The sequence below is a fragment of the Rhipicephalus microplus genome, chromosome 9, assembly GCF_043290135.1.
Source record: "Rhipicephalus microplus isolate Deutch F79 chromosome 9, USDA_Rmic, whole genome shotgun sequence".
Classification (NCBI taxonomy): Eukaryota; Metazoa; Arthropoda; class Arachnida; order Ixodida; family Ixodidae; genus Rhipicephalus; species Rhipicephalus microplus.
The window spans coordinates 134,198,088-134,218,209 of record NC_134708.1 but is presented as its reverse complement, the minus strand read 5'-3'; the positions used below and the strand labels follow the sequence as shown (position 1 = coordinate 134,218,209).

The following is a 20,122-nucleotide window of genomic DNA, read 5'->3' as shown; positions in this document are numbered from 1 at the left end:
GACGTCTATCCTTTGCCGCGCATTGATGACGCCATTGACACCCTTCACGGAGCGGAATTTTTCTCGTCGCTCGACTTGCGGTCTGGCTACTGGCAGGTCCCAATGGCAGAAGCCGATCGCCAAAAAACGGCATTTATTACACCAGACGGACTATATGAATTTAACGTCATGCCCTTTGGGCTTTGTAACGCGCCTGCCACGTTTGAGCGTCTTATGAATAATACGCTACGTGGCCTCAAATGGAATATGTGCCTCTGTTACCTCGACGATGTCGTGGTTTTCTCCCACGACTTTCCTACGCACCTCCTTCGCCTCAGGCACGTTTTGAGTTGTCTGACCAACGCTGGTCTGCAGCTTAACCTGAAAAAATGCCGCTTCGCTGCACGCGAGCTCGTCATCCTAGGCCACATCGTGTCCAAGCACGGCGTATTACCAGACCCAGCAAAACTTCGAGCAGTCGCAGAATTTCCCAAGCCGACGACCATGAAAGAACTTCGCAGTTTTGTAGGCCTATGCTCCTATTTCCGGCGCTTTGTTCGAAATTTTGCATCTATCATGTCACCGTTAACCCAGCTTCTTCGCGGTGACGTGAACCTCTCCTCCTGGTCCCCTGCGTGTGACGTTGCCTTCACTACTCTGCGCCGTCTGCTCACTTCCCCACCTATTCTTCGCCACTTCGACCCGACGGCTCCTACCGAAGTGCACACCGACGCCAGCGGCGTCGGGCTAGGCGCGGTCCTCGCTCAACGAAAGCCCGGCTATTCAGAATACGTTGTAGCCTACGCTAGCCGCACTCTGACGAAAGCCGAAACTAATTACAGCGTGACAGAAAAAGAGTGTTTGGCTCTGGTGTGGGCGCTTGGAAAGTTCCGGCCGTACTTATACGGCCGCCCGTTCGATCTAGTAACTGATCACCACGCGCTTTGCTGGCTCTCCACGTTGAAAGACCCTTCTGGCCGCCTTGCGCGATGGGCACTCCGCATCCAGGAGTACGACATTCGCGTCGTATACCGCTGCGGACGCAAACACTCTGACGCTGATGCCCTGTCCCGCTCACCTTTACCACCAGATCAGACGTGCGGAAACACTTGCCTCCAGACCTTGTCATCGCTAAATCTCGACTCGATTGCCACCGAACAACGTCGTGACCCGTGGATCGCCTCTCTTATCGAATATTTATCTGGCACGCCCAACCTTCCAGTATCTCGATCCCTCCGACGTCAAGCTTTCCATTTCGCCATCCGCAATCAACTTCTTCATCGACGCAACTACGATCCCGATGGCCGCCGGTGGTTGCTGGTCATTCCACGCACTTTACGATCGCAAGTATGCGCCTCCCTTCACGACGATCCACAATGTGGCCACGCCGGAGTGTTCAAAACATATGAACGCCTTCGCCATCGCTATTACTGGCGCGGCATGTAGAATTTTGTACGTAAATTCGTGCAGTGCTGTCCTGACTGCCAGCGACGTAAATCAACACTGCCACGTGCGACTGGTGCATTGCAGCCACTTCAATGCCCTGCCAAGCCATTTGATCGCGTCGGCGTTGACCTCTACGGTCCCCTTCCATTGACACCAGATGGTAATCGGTGGATTATAGTGGCGGTTGACCACCTGACACGCTACGCCGAAACAGCCGCTTTGCAGAGCGCTACAGCTCAGGATGTCGCCTCTTTCATTTTACAACGCTTTATCCTTCGACATGGTGCACCTCGAGAGCTCCTTAGTGACAGAGGCCGCGCTTTCCTTTCCGAGGTCGTCGAAACTCTGCTTTCGGAATGCCACGTCATTCATCGGAAAACGACAGCATACCACCCGCAGACTAACGGACTAACGGAACGGTTCAACCGCACGCTAGGTGATATGCTCTCAATGTACGTGGCATCTGATCATAGCAACTGGGACCGTGTTCTCCCATACGTCACGTTCGCATATAACACCGCAGTACAAACTACCACGGGATTCTCACCTTTCTTTCTTCTTTACGGACGTGAGCCTTCCCATACAATCGATACCCTACTTCCCTACCGTCCTGATGCTTCCGAGTGTCCACCTATCTCCGATGCTGCTAGACAAGCCGAAGAGTGCCGCCAGCTCGCCCGTACGTTCACGTCGGAAGAGCAACAACGCCAGAAAGAAACCCGTAGCACCTCTCTTCCGGATCCCAGCTACGCCCCAGGGTCTCTTGTGTGGCTTGCCATCCCATACCAAACACCGGGACTCTCCTCGAAACTTGTCCCCCGGTACGAGGGGCCTTACACCGTTTTGGAGAAAACCTCTCCGGTTAATTTCCTAATTGAACCAGTTTCCCGATCGGAGGACATGCGCCAGCGTGCACGTGACATCGTCCATGTTTCCCGACTGAAACCGTACCATGAGCCTTTGCCTGAAACTTCTTAAGTCGCCAGGATGGCTCCTTTTTCAGCGGGGGCGATTGCGAAGAAGAAGATGTGCCTGCAGCGAGCAGCATCGCCAACGCCCGGCTCTCTCGGCTCGTGCTTCGGTTCGTTGCTGTGCCGATCGCTGGACGGTTCATCACGCTGTCTCGTCGCTGCCTTTAACGGCTAATAAACCTCTTCATGATTATCATGTTTGAACCAGTCATATACCTTCGTCATCCATTCACGTCCCATAATACCAAATTTGCTGTATGTGAAGCTGGAGAAACGGCCGCGAGCGCATCATGAGTGTGGAATGTATATATAATCATGTTACATGACACACATGGAATTATTATCAGGTTTGTACCAGTCTCATACCTTCGTCATCCATTCACGTCCCATAACACCAAATTCGGTACATGGGAAGCTAGCGAAACGACTGTGAGCGTACCATCAGCGGGGCGCGTAGTCATGAATCATGACTTACATGACATGCATGTTATGATTTCCACGTTATAGTCTGTCACTTGTGTTCGCCCTGCAGTCATGTCATACCATGCCAATTTCGCGACATGTCATGTGAACGAAACCACCGCAAGAGCAGCAAGACCTTGAAATATAAATCATGACTTTAATGACATACATATCATGATAGTCACGTTATTGACTAATCACTTATGGTTGCCATACAGTCATGTTATGCCATACCAAATTTGGTATTGACACCAATAACTAAACGGCCAAAATAGCCAGAACTCGTAGTGGGCTAGATAGATAGATAGATAGATAGATAGATAGATAGATAGATAGATAGATAGATAGATAGATAGATAGATAGATAGATAGATAGATAGATAGATAGATAGATAGATAGATAGATAGATAGATAGATAGATAGATAGATAGATAGATAGATAGATAGATAGATAGATAGATAGATAGATAGATAGATAGATAGATAGATAGATAGATAGATAGATAGATAGATAGATAGATAGATAGATAGATAGATAGATAGATAGATAGATAGATAGATAGATAGATAGATAGATACGCTGAAAGTCGCCGAAGCTTGCTAAGAAATGCTTCACATTTAAAAAACAAGTGCAGTATCCAGCGACCACCTCATAAGAGATGACACTCACAACTACACAGTAACTGGGGATCCCTAGTACGGGGCCCTATTGGCGTCGGCTACTGCCTCGGCTCGTCGAACCAAAAGCTTTTGGGCCTGAAGGTTAGAGAAGCCAAGCAGGGTCGCCTCCCACTCCTCCCGGGTAGGGTTGGGGATACAGGGTAGAGGCGGGTTGCACGGGCTGGCGCCCATCATGTGGTAGATGTGCGAAGACTTCCCCCACAGTGTGAGCAGCTGCCAGAAAAGGCGGGATCAAAATGTTTGAGGAGTGCCGGGCACAGCGAAGTGCTCGTGAAAATTTGGAGTAAAAGCGACTCCTGTGCATTACTTACCCCTTTGCATGGGTGTGGATATATGAGATTGGATCAAATTGGTAGTAGTGCCCAATTTTGCGGAAAGAATACATCAGATTGAATTCAAGGTCGTCCTGATCGGAGGAGGTCAGTGGTAATACCCGGTGAGACAGTGCGTGGGTGGCGGCACCGGCTGCCTCATTCCCTTCGAATCCCATGTGAGCAGGCGCCCAGACTATACGGTGGGTTGCAGGGATTCCCTGATAGTACGAACTTTGCAATAAGTAGTAGGTCAGGTACGTGACACAGCTGTTCACGATGCTTCGACAGGCTTCTCGAGTGTCGGAGATGATGGTTTGCGGCCTGGGGTGACAAGAGGCCAATGCAATGGCGACTTCCTGTTCATCGATTTGGTATTTATTTGTTTTCTTTTATCTCAATTCCCACTCATGGAGATCACCTATTTTGCTCTCAAACCTTCTTAACGCTTATTCTCAAAGATGAAACAGTGGTTAAGGCGCTAGCTACCCAAATATAGCGGGTTCAATCGCTGTCACGGTGTACGTCGCATTTCAGTGGAGGTGAAATGGTAAAAACACGTTTATTTCGCAATGTCCGTGGCCGTGAAACAGCACCACATGACTGAAATTTCCGGATACGTCCACTATGGCATCTTGTACAACAATATTGTGGGTTTGAGATGTAATACCCCTAAAACTGCACGAATAATCTTAACTCATTTCACTCATGTATAGCCGGCAGTGTCTCTAGTTCTCTAGTGGGTGTGAACCAATTTCTCTGAGCGAAAAGCAAGGCAAAAGTCAAGAGTTGCTCCTACACGGACTCTATAGGGTCATCGCCCCAACAATTAGTGATGTCTTCCACTTCTGCAACATTGCTCTGCTCTGAATTTCGTGTGCTGGATAAGCTTTCACTGTGTCCTAGAAGTACTGTTTCTCTTTTTTTTCATTCTGAGTACCACTCTTAGAATTTTTAAGAGCATTACGCAAGCTATGTTTCTTTTTCATGACGACTGATGCGCTGTGTAAGAAAAAAAACTGGAAGCCATTTGGGCAGTAGGATGCGGCTTTAATTCTTTCAAAGTGCATCAAACAGCAGAGTCTGGAAAATTTCGGGCCTATAGGACGTCGTTCAAGATGCGTCAAAGTTATCACCGATGTGGCGCTGAATATCATGGAAATGGTTTCTCTGCTCGCCGTTCAGTCACCGTAGAGTTCACTGCTGTTTGTTTCATATAGTGTAACGGAGGTCCCTTGGCTCCGAAAAAATGAAATTCACTAAGCAGCGCACGAAATTGGGAATCTGGCCTTTCTTTGAATCGCGCTTGGACGGGTGTCTTCTTTGTCTCAGTTGCACGTCGTTTTCATGTTCGTTTGCCATTGCATTCGTTTCGGCTGATTCACTTCGGGCCGTTCGTCCCTTCTTGTTCGCACTACCCTTCACGGTACTCTTCGAGCGCTTAGATTTCTTAGCTTTTGGCGCTCCAGTAGTGCTGTCACTGCTGCGAGACGAAGACCATCCGGAGTTCTTACGTCTTTCCAACTTTTTCTTGCCCCTAAGAATTCTTTTGGTCGAAGCAGTGGGGGTCTTCCGAATTCGTTCCCTGTTCATAGCGCTGCTGGCGTCAGAAGTGCTGTCAGAGTAACTGCTGAAGCGTGACCACTTTGGCTTTTTAGATGAAGCGATAGCCCTTTTACGGCGTTGCTTCACGCTGGGCCTAGTGGGGGCACTGCAGGACGCACTGCTGGACCGACGACGGCGTTGTCCTCCGCCCTTCTTAAGCGGAGTGACAGCCACGTTGCGACGGCTATTCATGGTGCTGTTGGTGCTAGCGCTTCGGGACGTGCTCTCTGCGTGGCGGTTTCGTGCAGCATACTTGTTTTCAACAGTTGGTCTTGAAGCCCTTGAGCTGCGCCAGCTTTCTCGGTCGCTCGTACTTCTATCGGTGGTGCGGGTCGAGGCCCTTCTGGTACTCCCCTGCGAGGGCATACTTCCAGTTGTTGCACTGATGCTCGAAGAGCTCGTAGTGAATGATCCGCTGCTTGCCTGACGTGAAGTGTCTGAATAACTGCGCGAGGCAGAACTGCTTCGTGTCGTTGAAGCGGACCAGGAGCTTTCGAGCCTCCGGCCCCTCTTGCCGCGTCTGGACGACGAAGAGGCTCTGCGTGGCTGGTGCAGAATTCTGCGCTTTCCAGAGCTCATATCTTTGGAGTACGTGTTACTTGACATGTTCTTGCGATGAGATGAACCTTTCTTTGCGTTCCTTGCCGGCGTTGTCGACGGCGTTTCAGATGTTGAGGACGTGCTGTGGGTTGCTGTCGCCATGGGTCGGCGGCGTGATGTAGTCCTCTTCTTTACAGATGACTTGCCTGCATTTGTTGTTTGCTTCTTTGGTGCCATTGTTCCCGCACTCCACTTCTTCTTGGCAGGTTGTTCTTTACGGACGTTTTATCTGCTCGCCTTGGAATGCAATCGGCTCTGGCTGATGAAGACACAGCGAAGTCAGGTTGTGAACTTGGTAGGCGAACACGGGCTTGAGATGACGGTGGCCCGGCTAGCAAATGCGCTTAGCAGAGCCGTTGCAGTATGGCGGTGCTTTTCGCGCAGCGCCGTTCCCAGCTGTGCGCGTGCAGTGTTTCCGCACTTCTTCTGTTTCCCAGGCCCCTCAAAGGGCAAACTGAAAATCGAATTTTTACTTAGTTTTTACGTAGAGGCTGTTAGCTCGTAGTTGGCGTGATCATGCTTGATGTGCATTCAGTTGTATAAAAGCTATCGTCATTATGCAGGACCGCCACCTTCGAAATTAAAGAAAAAAGGGTATGGACGAGTAGACAGACCTACATGAACCGCTGCAGATGTGGACATTTGGCTTGATGCTACTGCGCTGGAAATAAAAATACTTACACTGGCAAATAGTAGTTATTCTGATCGCTTTTCTAAATACCAACGAGACGCAACACCTAAAAAGTTGCCTTGCCGCGGTGGTCTAGTGGCGAAGGTACTCGGCTGCTGACCCGCATGTCGCGGGATCGAATCCCGGGTGCGGCAGCTGCATTTTCGATGGGGGCGCATTTGTTGTAGGCCCTTGTGCTCCGATTTAGTACACGTCGAGGAGCCTCAGGTGGTCTAAATTTTAGGAGTCCTACACTACGGCGTCTCTCACAATCATATGGTGGTTTTCGGACGTTAAAACCCCATATCAATTATATCAAATTACCTAAAAAGTTGAGCTTAATAAATGTCATGCGCCTTCATTGAATATATATTCACACAAAGCTGATATGGCATTATAATTCCTTCGCAATTTTTTTGGACACGAAATCAATTAAACAGTATTTTTCGTCATGTCACTTTCAAATTTTTAACAAAACGACACCTCAGTATTCCATTCACTAACCCATGGCTCAACGACACAATTTACAATATACATAACTTCGGCGATTCGGCTCTGGGCCTTAGCCACTGGAGCGCTTTTGGTGCAGTTTTCAATTTCGTTCATGAAACAGAACAAATGCGACCTTAAATAACTAATCGTAAAAGTCTAATTTATGTATGTAATGAGCTAATTCAAAACAAAAATTTTAATTTTGTGTTGCTCCCACTCAGTTTGTATTAAAGATAAAGGCTATATTGCCTGATCCGAATTGTTCAAAACAAAAAAGGTATGACACTGTTTCAGTCGTTGACAGTTTTTTTTGTTTTTCCTTTTGTTAGCACTAACTATTATTTGAAATGTCAAAATATTTCACGTAATAAATTTTTGGCCAATCCCTCTGAGTACGTATGAGCAATGGCAAAGGCAGCACCATCGTCGTTATCATCCGCAAAATCCCTGTGGCAGATGTTCGCCTACAATACATATCCCAAATTTTACCCCCGAATGCAGAGATGTTACTAGGCTCACGCCTTCAACTTGACTTGAGCAAGTCGGCGTGAAGCAAGCAGTGGACTTCAAAACGCCCAAGTCAGCCTTCGCGTTTCATAGATGCTCAGGCGGTCTTGCTTGGTCAAGTCAAGAATGAGCTTCAAAGCAGTAACACGCTGCTCACCTGCTAACGAGGTTAATAATGAAGTTGTTCGCGTAAGGCACGTGTTACAGCAAAAAAGACTATACATTTAAAAATAACTATAAAAACGAAGTGCCACAAGCATATTTTTGCCATTTTACGGCTAAAGAGCGGCATGTGGTGTCTGCCGCCACAGCGATGCGCAGTGTTGCTTCTGTAAAGCGTTCGCTGCCCGCTGGTTTTAGTGGCCACCCAAGTGTGGCGTATTTCTTCACGCTTGCTTGTTTGGAGGCGAAACAAACATCGCAACGGGTTCTTCTGTCGTTATATTTTTTTTTAATCGAACGCCACGGCGTGTATTTTTGCTGACCTGGCTCAAGAGGTAACGCGATTTTCACGGTATCCACATTTTGGTACGCCTGTGGATATGCTTGTAGCGGGCTAGGTCGCAGTTACATACGAAAAATAAAAAAAAATGTTCTGGGAACAAAAGTGATTCATATCCTTTTGTCGAGCTTGGTAAACAAGAGAAAAAGCGGGCGTCATGTCATTGCCCTCCGCAGAATTTTGTCTCGCGGGGTGCAGCGATGTCTCGCTGCATGGTGATGAAGTGGGAGGCGCATGACTAAAAACCCGTCATAGAGGCACCTGTTTGTGTGTGTGCGTGTGTGCGTATGTGCGTGTGTGTGTGTGTGTGTGATTTGATTGATTTGTGGGGCTTAACGTCCCAAAACCACCATATGATTATGAGAGACGCCGTAGTGGAGGGCTCCGGAAATTTTGACCGCCTGGGGTTCTTTAACGTGCACCCAAATCTGAGTACACGGGCCTACAACATTTCCGCCTCCATCGGAAATGCAGCCGCCACAGCCGGGATTTGATCCCGCGACCTGCGGGTCAGCACCCGAGTACCTCAGCCACTAGACCACCGTGATTGATTGATTTGTGGGGTTCAACGTCCCAAAACCACCATATGATTATGAGAGCCGCCGTAGTGGAGGGCTCCGGAAATTTCGACCACCTGGGGATCTTTAACGCGCACCCAAATCTGAGTACACGGGCCTACAACATTTCCGCCTCCAACTAGACCACCGTGGCGGGGCATGTGTGTGTGTGTGTGTGTGTGTGTGTGTGTGTGTGTGTGTGTGTGTGTGTGTGTGTGTGTGTGTGTGTGCGTGTGCGTGTGCGTGTGCGTGTGTGCGTGTGCGTGTGCGTGTGCGTGTGTGTGTGTGTGTGTGTGTGTGTGTGTGTGTGTGTGTGTGTGTGTGTGTGTGTGTGTGTGTGTGTGTGTGTGTGTAAGAATTTTACGTAGCACTGTGCTACAAGCGATACCTTTCTGAGCGAGAAACAGCGCCCTAGACGGGACAGAAGGATAGACGAGGCACACAGACACAACGCCGAGTCAATTTTGTACGGAAAGAGACGAAAAATTTAGTCGTGTTTTAGAAAAACATAAATAGCCCTTGCAGTCACGAAACACTTCAGCGTCGTCACCACCGGGCCTATTATACGCACGTGTGTGTAGTCGACACAACCTGTAACGCCAGAGAACTCAGCCACTTCATAAATGTCTCGCATAACTATAGAAAGTGCCGCCGGCTGCGGAAAGCGCACCAACATCGCGTACAAGTGCATTGCGATGAATAGCGTAACTTTTCTGACTGCTCGGCACACTGTCGACTACGGAATGCGGACGAGATTCTCGGTGGCTGTTTGGAATGTGCCAGCGCTGTAAAACCTGAGAGCAATCAGTAGCTGTAAAACTGGAGACACAGGCTGTCTTCGGTTGTCCCCACTTTCTCGGAGCGGCAACATATCCAGCAGCTGCCGCACGGCGTTCTTCGTGAATCTGTACCGAGCCTGGAATTGTTGCCCGTCGTACAACTTCATCCGATTTTCTCGGTCACGTGAAGCGGGTTCAGGAATCTTCGGCAGGCAGTGCGCCTCACAAAATGCTACGCTTAGCGCGAGGCAAGCAAACTCAAAAGCGGCCACCCTCCATGCGATGTCCTTTCGAGAGGTGGCCATGTTGAAATAACACATGAATTCGCTTTCAAGCTAGCCCCGTTGCTGACTTGAAAATTATCCTGACTTCGACCGAGCCAAGTCGCCTTGAAGTCGCCCGCAAGTTTGAGAACGATTTATGGTGACCGGCAAGACTGCCTTGAGTCAAGAACGAGTCAAGTACGAGTCAAGTAGCATCTCTGCATTCGGGGGTCAGGCTCATAACTTTTTGGTCCCCTTTCTTCTTTTGTGGGGGGGGGGGGAGGGCACTTGGGTAACGTCTATCAGTAGGAACCAGCTAGCTCAACAACATGTTCAAATAAATACTTTCACCATAGAGAAATACACTTTCGTAAAGACAGACCACTCCAGCCATTTCGCAGCCGAGCAAGAAAGGGTGTAAACGACAACTATATTGCTTACCCATGCTCACTTCTACTCGTTAGTCAGCACATGTAATAGCCGCCTCAAAAGAACCATCATCGTCGTCATCAAAATAATCATCAATTCAGCCTGATCATACCCACTGCAAGGTAAAGGCCCCAACCATGATTCGCCCATCGACCTGATTTTGTGCTCTCAGTTCCCACCATATGCCTTCGAACTTTTCATTATCATCGGCCCGCCAAGCTTTCTGACCGCAGACACTTACGGCATACTTGCGGCTGTTAAACACGGAAAACACTAAAAACTACAAAAAGCAGTAATTTTCACCGATTATTGAGTATGATGAAAACTCTGAAAACTGTTAAAAACCAGAAGAAACCCAACCTTGTTCCTCTTTGCTCACTATTTTGTTGAGTCTACATACTCGAATAACACATCACAGTGTTCTGGGTGCCGAGGCACCACGAGATCTATAAATTGACGCAATGCTGGATCACCTAGCTGGATCGGTTCACGAAACCACTGCCAGTACATCAATAGCTGTTCCCACAGTTGACCTAAAACCATTCCTCAAACGACAGCTTGAAGCTTATTGGCAAGAAGCATACGATAGCCCAATAGAAAATAAGCTCATCCTCATCATATTGACTACGCTCACTGCAAATGAAAGGCCTCTACCACAATCTGCCAATCAACTCGGTCTTCTGCTTTCCCTTGCCATGTTGTACCTACGAATTTTTCAATCTCGTTGGCCTAGTTAGCTTTGTCGCCTCTTCGTGCATTTGTCTTCTCTGGAAATCCAGTGAGTTATCCTTATGACATCTCTCGAGCAATGCTGCAGTACGACGAAGCTTGCGGGATAAGTCTTGCTGTTCGTCACGAACTGCCATTTTTGCGACCCAGCGTCGCACCGAATTACCAGGCGCCATGCTTCTTCCCCTTACCGTGAGACCGATTGGACATCGCAATAGCTTATTTTTAAGCCGCCAAGGCCTGGTGGAGGTGTTTGTCTCAGACTTCCAGCGCTAACGATTAACCCCCTTTTGTCAGTGGCGACGAGGGGCAGCCACCAAGTTCCCCGAACTAGAGTACGGGCCCCCAGACGCACTGGTTCAGAACCGAGGCACTGGCCTCCTCCCACGGTAGAAGAACACGCTGGCGAGATGTAAGCGATCGCCTCATAAGTTTTCCACCTCACCCAGTTAAGAACATGTCCCGCTATAGCAAAAGAGGTGTGATAAGAATATAATTTAAGGGCGGAGTGTTCAATAATGTCATACGTATGATCGCATCCATGTCAGTGGTCCTCTTTTCGTCTAAGAAGAGAATGAGGGGACACGAAGGTGATTTAAGCGCAGGATATCGCCCTGTTAGGCAGTCTGGTTGCTTGTAGGCCATGGGATAGAAGATAATCGAGTATCTCTTCTAGAAGTTTTTAGTGTGGCTTTGTACTGGCTGGCCACCTGAACTTAGCCGTTTCTCTAGTTGAGATGCGCAAGAAACGTCTGCCTCGTAGACATAGGAGTTTCAAGTCAGGTTAGCTCAACCTGCCTGGGTCCCCCGCCAAGCTCCAGCTCCCGGAAACATCAGCGTTGCAACACCGTCGGCACCGAAGTCGTGCCAGAACTCTTTGGGACTTCTCGAATGCGATCGTCGTGGACCCAGCGATGCCAGCCATCTCACGTATACCATCATCTGTTGATACTTCATGAACTTTCGCATATTTAGCTGTGTTTAATTATTCAACTTTTAGTTCTATTTTGTGTTAATTTAGTTCCCCTTAATACTTGTTGCTTGTAAGCTCAGTTATTGTTTTTATGTGTGTTTTGTCATTTGTTCAAGTGCTACATTCCTTGTGTTGCACACTAGTATATTAAATGTATCCTTTCGTTTGCCCACACACGTCTCTAGTCTCTTCACTGCTTCTGCATGCGTACGGAACGAACTTACCTGCAGTCATTCCCGCCGCCGACTTCGCGCCGGTGATGCTAGAGTGGCAGCTTGTAACACTGTTAATGGTGACTATGGCTGTGCAGATTCCTGACAGCGTAACAAGGCGACCTCCAGCAGTACGAAGTTCGGAGCCTTCTGAGGTGGTTCTAACTTTTTTCAACTTCGCGGTGAACGTCCCACTGATGACGGAATAGTCGGCTTCAGTGTTGACGAGATTTGTGACGCTGTGGCCATCGATGAGGACGTCGGGGTCACTAGTTAGTCACCTTGCGTTGCAGTTGGGTAGTGGCATCGGATCACGGCTACAATGGTTTGTACAGATGCTTTGGCGTCACGTCGTGAAATATGCTGCGGGCCGTGAAGTATCGACGTCGGAGTTGCCTGACGACAGTTATAGCGCGAGAACAAAACGACGACACAGAGACAAGAAGAACATGAAAGACACTTGTCTCTATGTCGTCGTTTTGTTCTCGCGCTATAACTATCGTCATGCCATACCAACTAGCCCGAGCTACCACACTTCTAAGTCGGAGTTGCGTTGGGCGTGCGGCAGGTTCTTCAGGCTTCGTCGCGTCGTCGCCGGCGGCGGCGGTGGCGCAGGATAATCTTTGGCAGTTCGTAGTACAGAAACCACACCTCCATCGGTTGCTACCCTTGGTTTTCCTGATACGGGCTAGGCGACCCGCCCCGGTTTGGGCCAGTGTACTGCTGACGGCACGGTGACGAGTAGCGGCCGGGTGAGGGTGAACGAGATGATTCCCGTGGTGTCCTCTGAGCTCTGGTGAGATAGTCGGCTACGTCATGTTGTCTTTCACCCCGCTGTGGACGCGGCGCGTCAATTGCGAAACCAAGTAGTCTCATCTGGTGGTACTGACAGCGGCGGTACTTGTGCCCGGCTTCACCGCTGTGGTAGAACAGTGGGCGGTGGTCAGGGGTGTGCCAGATCTCAGTCTTCTTTGAAACCTAGTGCTGGCCGGCAGATGGACGGTGTGGCGTTGGTGGTGGTGCCAGCGGTGTCAGGCGGTAGAACTGCGGTGGGGTAGTGTCCTGACGACGGCGTGGAGGAGCGTTGCGGCGCACTGCAGCGGCGTAGCTTATAGCTTCCGGTTGAGGCTGTGGTGCTTCGGGGATTCTAAGCGACTGCCGAACTTTATCGCGGACAATGTCGGTGATCGAATTGGCTTGAGGCTGCGTTGAAGGTTAACAGCTTCCGCAGCTGCTCTCACATGACCGATTTATTCGTCCCTCGCAGGTCGTCGGTGCTGAAGGCTTCGGCGTAGTTAAACGACGCGCGGTGGTTGTAATGCATTGTGTGCATCTCAAGTAGCTTTTCTATCGTGGCCTCGGTAAAAAATTCACTGACAGTCTTGAACGGGTTCCGGACAAATCCCGCAAACAGGTCTTGCTTGACCCCCCGCATCAGGAACCAGAGCTTTTTTTCCTCGGCCATGGTGGGGTCGGCGTGTTGAACGAGCGGGGTCATCTCTTCGACGAAGATTGTTACGCTTTCATTAAGAAGTTGCGCCCGTGTTTTCAGCAATGTGAATGCGCTTTCCTTGCAAAGGACGCTTGTGAATGTGCTCACGAACGTCGTCCGAAAGAGATACCAGGTTTGTATCGTGGATTCGCATTTTTCCAAGCACGTCTTCGTGGCGTCTTCTGGGAAGAAGTAGGCGCGGCATAGTTTTTTCTTCGGGGTCTCAGCTGTTCAAGGCGGCGACTCGGTTGTATAATTCGATTCAGCTTGCCGGGTCCTCGCCTCACAATCCATGTAACGTCGGAGGTTCCTTGGGCTGCCGGAGAACAACTGGGGCGGTCATCGACGGGGGCGGTCAACGTTGCTGCTGTTGATGCCACGATCCGAGGCTGCCTCGTTTTCATTTGGGGGGGGGGGGGGCCGTACTCTGGCTGCTGTCCCCTCTGCCTATGGCTCGCTCGCTGTTCAGCGTCGGCGTCTTCTTGGTCACTTGTGTTCGGTTCACGGCTTGAAGGGGCGTCTGTAACACCAAAGAAGTGGCACATCCACCAGATGTCATGGTTCGTGACGTGGACCAAGGCAGCAGACTCGATGTTCAGATGAAACTGTCAATTCGGCTGAACATGTGGCCCAAAAACTGAAGGTCAGAATACAGCAACACACACGGGCACTGAGATTGGCGAACAGAGCATAAGCCGGCAATCAACTGACAAGCGGTGATGCGCGTTGGTGTTTATACACTTGACGTCGAATATTTAGCGTTATTGCTTGTGGTGGCCTAGCTTCCGTAATAATCTTTCGCGTTCAAGAAGTGGGCGTAGTCTTAACAAATTGATCTACCAGAATCGCGAACGTTCTCGAACAATAATGCGCAATGCACTGAGCAGTTCTGACCCAGGCTTCGTGGGCGAAAACCAAATAAAAAAAGTAAAAAATAAGAAATGCGCGCGGCAATATTATTAGAGACTGGATTATAGGCAGAGGCCTATTGCGTTTCTTGCGTTCCCATTGGGCAGCGTTGATATATGAGCCTAAAATAGCGGTTAAGAAAAACTTCTAAAGTGTTTTAAAGTCTCTACCATTGCCTGTTTTGAAGTTTCTGCCGAAACTCCTATGAGTGCCCATAAATGTCTATTTTCGAAATTGGTGTCTTCCAAGATAGAGGCATGCAAAAAGAAATAAGTGGTTGCCGTGCGGGGGCGATGAACAGGAAGCCATAGTGTGCGCGGGCGACGCGTGCCATGGTGCAAGTGTCGGTGGTCGAGACAGCGCAGCGGTCAAAAACAGGCGGTTCTCGGCTGCACGTCTGGTCTGGGAAACTGAGCGCCATCCTCCATGCACTACCATTCCTGTACTCCGGCTGGGGACTGACCCCGGGTCCAGGCGAGGCGCAGCGACTCACCTGGCATTTCTGACTGCTGAAGGGCAACCACAACGAGCGAGGTCTGCATTCCGCCTGGGCAGTAGGCTATGGGATATGGCGAGGAGCCCTCGTGTTCGCTCTCGTTCACGGCAAACTAGCGTGTTCCTTGGCTGGTGGCCCACTCCTGCTGAGGTCGTTCAGAGTAACTGAGACGACCCGGGCGTGGCAGAGACGAACGTGGAGGCCGAGCTACCGAGCTACTGCAGCAGAGATCTGTGCCGTGGCGACGGCTGGCACGCATTGGCGACTTCAACCAGCCAGACAGGTCTTCGCGTGACGGGTATCAATGTCCTTTAACAGCTCCGAACATGGCGAGACTTTTTGGATTCAAAGACAATTAGTGCAGTTAGGACTGCCTATATCAGAGTACATCTCACGTTAATCACTCTTAGATCATCTTCCTCAGTAAATATATGCTTGTGTGTGTGCACTCGTGGCACGACTCAGTTCCGTGGTGAGTGGTCATGGTCCCAAAATCTGATATTAATTCACTGTGTCTATACGAACGCTATCTAACTTCAAATTTCGTTTTCGAGAACAGCAGAAACCAGTATTTACGTTACCGGACAAAACTGAGGTTTCGGAACTTCATGAGTAAACCTAGCTATATTCCATCTCATAAGTTCCTTTAAGCGTGTCAAGGCTCAAGGCCTCTTAGCCTCTGTAGATGCATTCATCCATGTTTTTTTGTCTGCTCGCACACGCAGAGAAGAGGAGGTGGTTTTGTGCAGCTGCAGTATGATAGAAAACATTGTGAAATCACGTAGTGTACTCTCAGGAGAAAGTAGAGTCTAGATTTTAAAAAATGTCCGCGTGGTTTTTGTATTAGTCATTTAAGCGGTGCTTCACTGGCCACATGCGAAATTTGACTAAGACGCTGGAATTTGTTGCATGCCCAATGAAAAGCTTTGCACCAATACACTTTTTCAATTGGTTCATTGCAAGGCACGAAAGCATGATGCACGGAGATGAGCTTCAAACCTTTGACACTCGACTAGTGTATACTTCGCAAGCCAAATGCCTTCCCTGCCCTCTTCAGTATCGGAACAAGTCGAAGCCGGAAGATCACACGGCATAGACGCATCAACGACTCATGCACACGCAAGTTTACATTCACATGACATGTCCATGCCAGGTCGTGCACGAAAGCGGTGATGTCTCGTTTTGACGTTTTCTGCATTGTACTGCTTGTTTCCGCACGATGCATACCTCTTTGCGCACATGATTAGAGAGGCTGGCATGAATGGTGTGTCCCATTATACACAGCGTCGCCTCGCTGGAAGTGCTCTAAATGATGCACCAAAAACACGCCAAGTGTTGTTAATGCTGGCGGAGGCCCGATGCGAGAACGGTGAGAACACAAACCAAACGAAATGGAGGCAGCTTAGTCTCGAATCTCACTCGATACGAAATTAAGCCTTATTTTTTGTACCACCGTATTCTTTGTATTTCTTGTATTTGATTCTTATTATCGTCATATTACCGTATTCATGTATTGGGATTAAGTTGCATTTTTGTTTAGAGATTAGTGTTCTTTCTGCGTTGTGTTTGAGCTTTCGTATACTGTTTGGTCTCACTGCACTGATATTTAGTATTGGACTTCCTGTTTTGTATTTATAATAAGTGCGCTTCCTGCAAGGACCTAATTGTGGTCAGGTTATAAATAAATTTAAAATAAAAAATTAACACGCAGAGGTTCCACGTGTATGCTCTACTATTTCTGGGTACTTTTGTACCTTTATTCAGACAACAGATTGCGCAAATCACACACATCGCCTCAAATGATTCTCGCAGTCTCGCGTACTACTTTGACGTACGCAGGCACATTTCTCGTCGTAAACGTCACCTCCGCCATACTGGGGCATGCGCCCGTGATATGAAGGTCAAGTGGCGCTCAGTCCGACATTTCACCTCTTTCGGGGCGCTCGCACTGCCAAACTTGGCAGATGAGATCATGAGCGTCCAGTGCACGCGTTCCTCTTGCTTGTTCAAAGTACTCAAACCTGCTGAAGCGACCTTTAGGTGCTCAGAGACAGAAGAGAAATTGACCTTTTGCGCTTAGACCAAGTTAATACGAGGCAAGAAGACACCTCTCACCTATTACAGCTCTGGCTATTTGGTCCCGTGTTGCCCTTTTCAGCCATGCCAGAGAGAATGAGACCCCCGAGCGTTTTCATTCAACGGTAGACACTTAACTTACTATAGAGGACTGAGAAAGGGGATATTGTTTTCTGCAAACCCTACGGATAAAAGAAAATGCATGGCTGTGCTAAACTATTGGCGCCTTTGTACTATCACAAACTAAAACATTTCCGTTTGCTTTCATGTTGTAGACACAAATCCCACACGAATTTCCTTGAAAATTCGAATGTTGTCATAGCTTATTGATGTATAATAATGATCTCGGGAGCATAAAACACTGTTTTGCCCGCTTAATTTTGGCGCCTGAAACCGGTTTGTTTGTGCCTGGAAATCCAGTCTCTAGATATTACTATCAGTGGAAAGGATGCTTCTGAGCACAAACATTGTTTGGAGCAGGTTCTCACTGGGTGAAGTGAGAGAGGCCTACGTTTAGGGGAAAAAAAGTGCCACTTTTGCATCATGTCAGTTGAGTTCTTGAGACACAGAATCGATGCCAACGCCGCTGAGAGCAAAATTGAGGCCGTACTTCGGGCGCCCATATTAACTGACAAAACATCTTTTCGGGCATTTCTTGGGGTAATCTTGTTCTACGACCAGCTCTTACAGAACCGGGAACGTGTTGCAGCAAAGATGTATAAGCTGCTAGAGAAAAGCGCAATCGAAGTGGGAACATGAGCACGTGACTGCCTTCGAGGAGCTCAAACATATCGTCCGCACTTCCAGAGTACTTGTGCATTACGATGGAACCAAACCTCTTCTCTTGTTCATATACGCGTCACCGTACGGTGTAGAGGCAGTACTAGCTCAGGAAGGCACTCTCGGTCGAAAGGGGCCCATAGAATTTGCTTCCCGAACATTGGCAAGCGTGGTATTCCCACCTTGACCAAGAAGGGTTGGCCATTGCATACGGTGTCAGCCATTTTCAGAAGTGCATCTCTGGCCGGCCAGTGGCCATAATGACATACCATCAACCACTAATTTTTTTTGGTATCATGGGCAAAACGAAACGTCAATGGTATCGCCCGAATAACTCGCTGGTATCTAAAGCTAGCCACCTATGGTTACAAATTCGTAGACAGACCAAGCCAAAGGCACCAAAACACTGGCGCTCTCAGCTGACTTCCGCTAACAGCGCAAATCAACAAGCCTTTTCCGCCTCCGGACGCGCTCATGTTGGTTTCCATGCCAAGCGTCGAACTATCACCAAGCCATCTGGCTGAAATCACCCAACATGACATTAAATGAGCCAACATGATGGTCTCGAATGAAAGAAGCGGTCAGAAGCGGCTAACTGCGCAAACTGGTCAATGGGAAGTTTGCGGCGTGCAGGAAGCTCGCGGCTGAAGTGAATGGAGACCAGTCTGCTGAGAGCGCCGGCGTTTCGGTGCCTTTGGCCTGGTCTACATTCAGAAGGGCTGACTAATTACGGGATGCAGAATATTTATTCCTGTAAAACAGAAAAAAGGTGTATTGGGACTGGTCCACGAGAGCCACAGAGGAATTTTCGTTTTGAAAGCCTGCGCTAGAAGTTACTTTTAGCGGCCTGGTGGTCACAGCGACATGAAGTGGCACTCAACTGTCGTTATGTTTTAGTAAATGCGCGAAAACTTCGGGAAGAGACAAACAGGAAGTTGTCGCGCTGTTACTAGAACATAGCCACGATGAACCAACTCGCCCAAATGAAGCTCTTGTCAGTAAACTGTGTAACAAGCCGCCAGCACCAAAAGGCACCAGACAAAGCACCTACACCACGGCGGGAGTGCGCAGCGACACCTTGGCACACCATTCATGCGGACTTTATGGACCCTGATCAAGGGAGGATGTTGCTAGTGGTGGTCTATGCGTACACTAAGTGTCCGGAAGTGCGCTGCATACGCAAAATCCAAAGTGCCACATTGATCGAGGTAATGCGAACCCTTTTCACAACGTTTGGGCCCCAAAAAATGCTCGTGACAGACAATGGTCTGTCTTTTGTTTCCTACGAATTTGAGGAGTTCTCAATAAAGAACGGAGTAACACACGTCATAAGCGCCCCATACCATCCCTCCACTAACAGTTAAGAAGAGAGGGTGGTGTTCGAAACAGAACAGACGTTAGCCAAGAACCAAACAGGAGCAATCGCATGCAGGCTGGCGCGGTTCGTGCTTAAGCAACACGGCACTGGGTCAACAGCGACGAGAAAAACACCAGCCACTCTAATGTCTGGGTGCGACATAGTGACTGTGCTCTCACAACTCCAGCCCCAGCAGTCCGAGAAAACACTCTTGAAAACCAGGGGGTATAGCTCCCCGATTGAAATTTTTGTAGAGCAAGCCGTATTCATCGCAAATTTTGGAGGCAGCCCTGCATGGATGGAGGGAACTATAATGAACAAGCTCGGGCCCAGGTCTTGGCTGAATAAACGTGAAACGGGCACGCTTTGAAGGCACCTAGTGAACATAAAAGCTGGTGTCGACAAAAGTCAGGTGGGAGACCACCTGCCAAGCGGGCAGCAACGCGAAACAACTTGGCAAGCCACCATGCCGGATCCACCAGCACACTCTAGAGCTCCTGTGGATCCACGTGCAGACTATCCTGGGTCATCAGGCTTGAGCCTACCAAAAGAACCAGGGTCGAAAAAACCAGGGACCCAGCTCGACATGACAACAACATCCCGTCCTCGACGCCATCGCCAACCCCTAGATCTCTACGGTGACTCCATCTAACGGGAAGAGATGCGATGTTCTAAAAGCGGTTCCCAGCAAACGGGCGTGCCACCACTCCTCGAGTCGCAAGCGCTGGCTTCCGGTGACTCTGCCGGCCGCCGCAGCGAAAGGGATATTGGGTTACTGCTTTCTTTTAAAAGGGACGCAGCGCACGGATCAGGCGTTTCACGAACAGGCTGCGGTTTGCAAAA

At 49.1% G+C, this 20,122-nt stretch overlaps 1 protein-coding gene across 1 annotated transcript; it reads right to left on the bottom strand.

Moving 5' to 3' along the window:
- Positions 1-4,889: 4,889 nt before the first annotated feature.
- LOC142771463 (uncharacterized) lies at positions 4,890-6,494 on the bottom strand. The gene has a single exon (XM_075872925.1). The coding sequence runs from the start codon at positions 6,231-6,233 to the stop codon at positions 5,064-5,066; it is 1,170 nt and encodes a 389-aa protein (XP_075729040.1). The 5' UTR covers positions 6,234-6,494; the 3' UTR covers positions 4,890-5,063.
- Between the last annotated feature and the right edge of the window lie 13,628 nt (positions 6,495-20,122).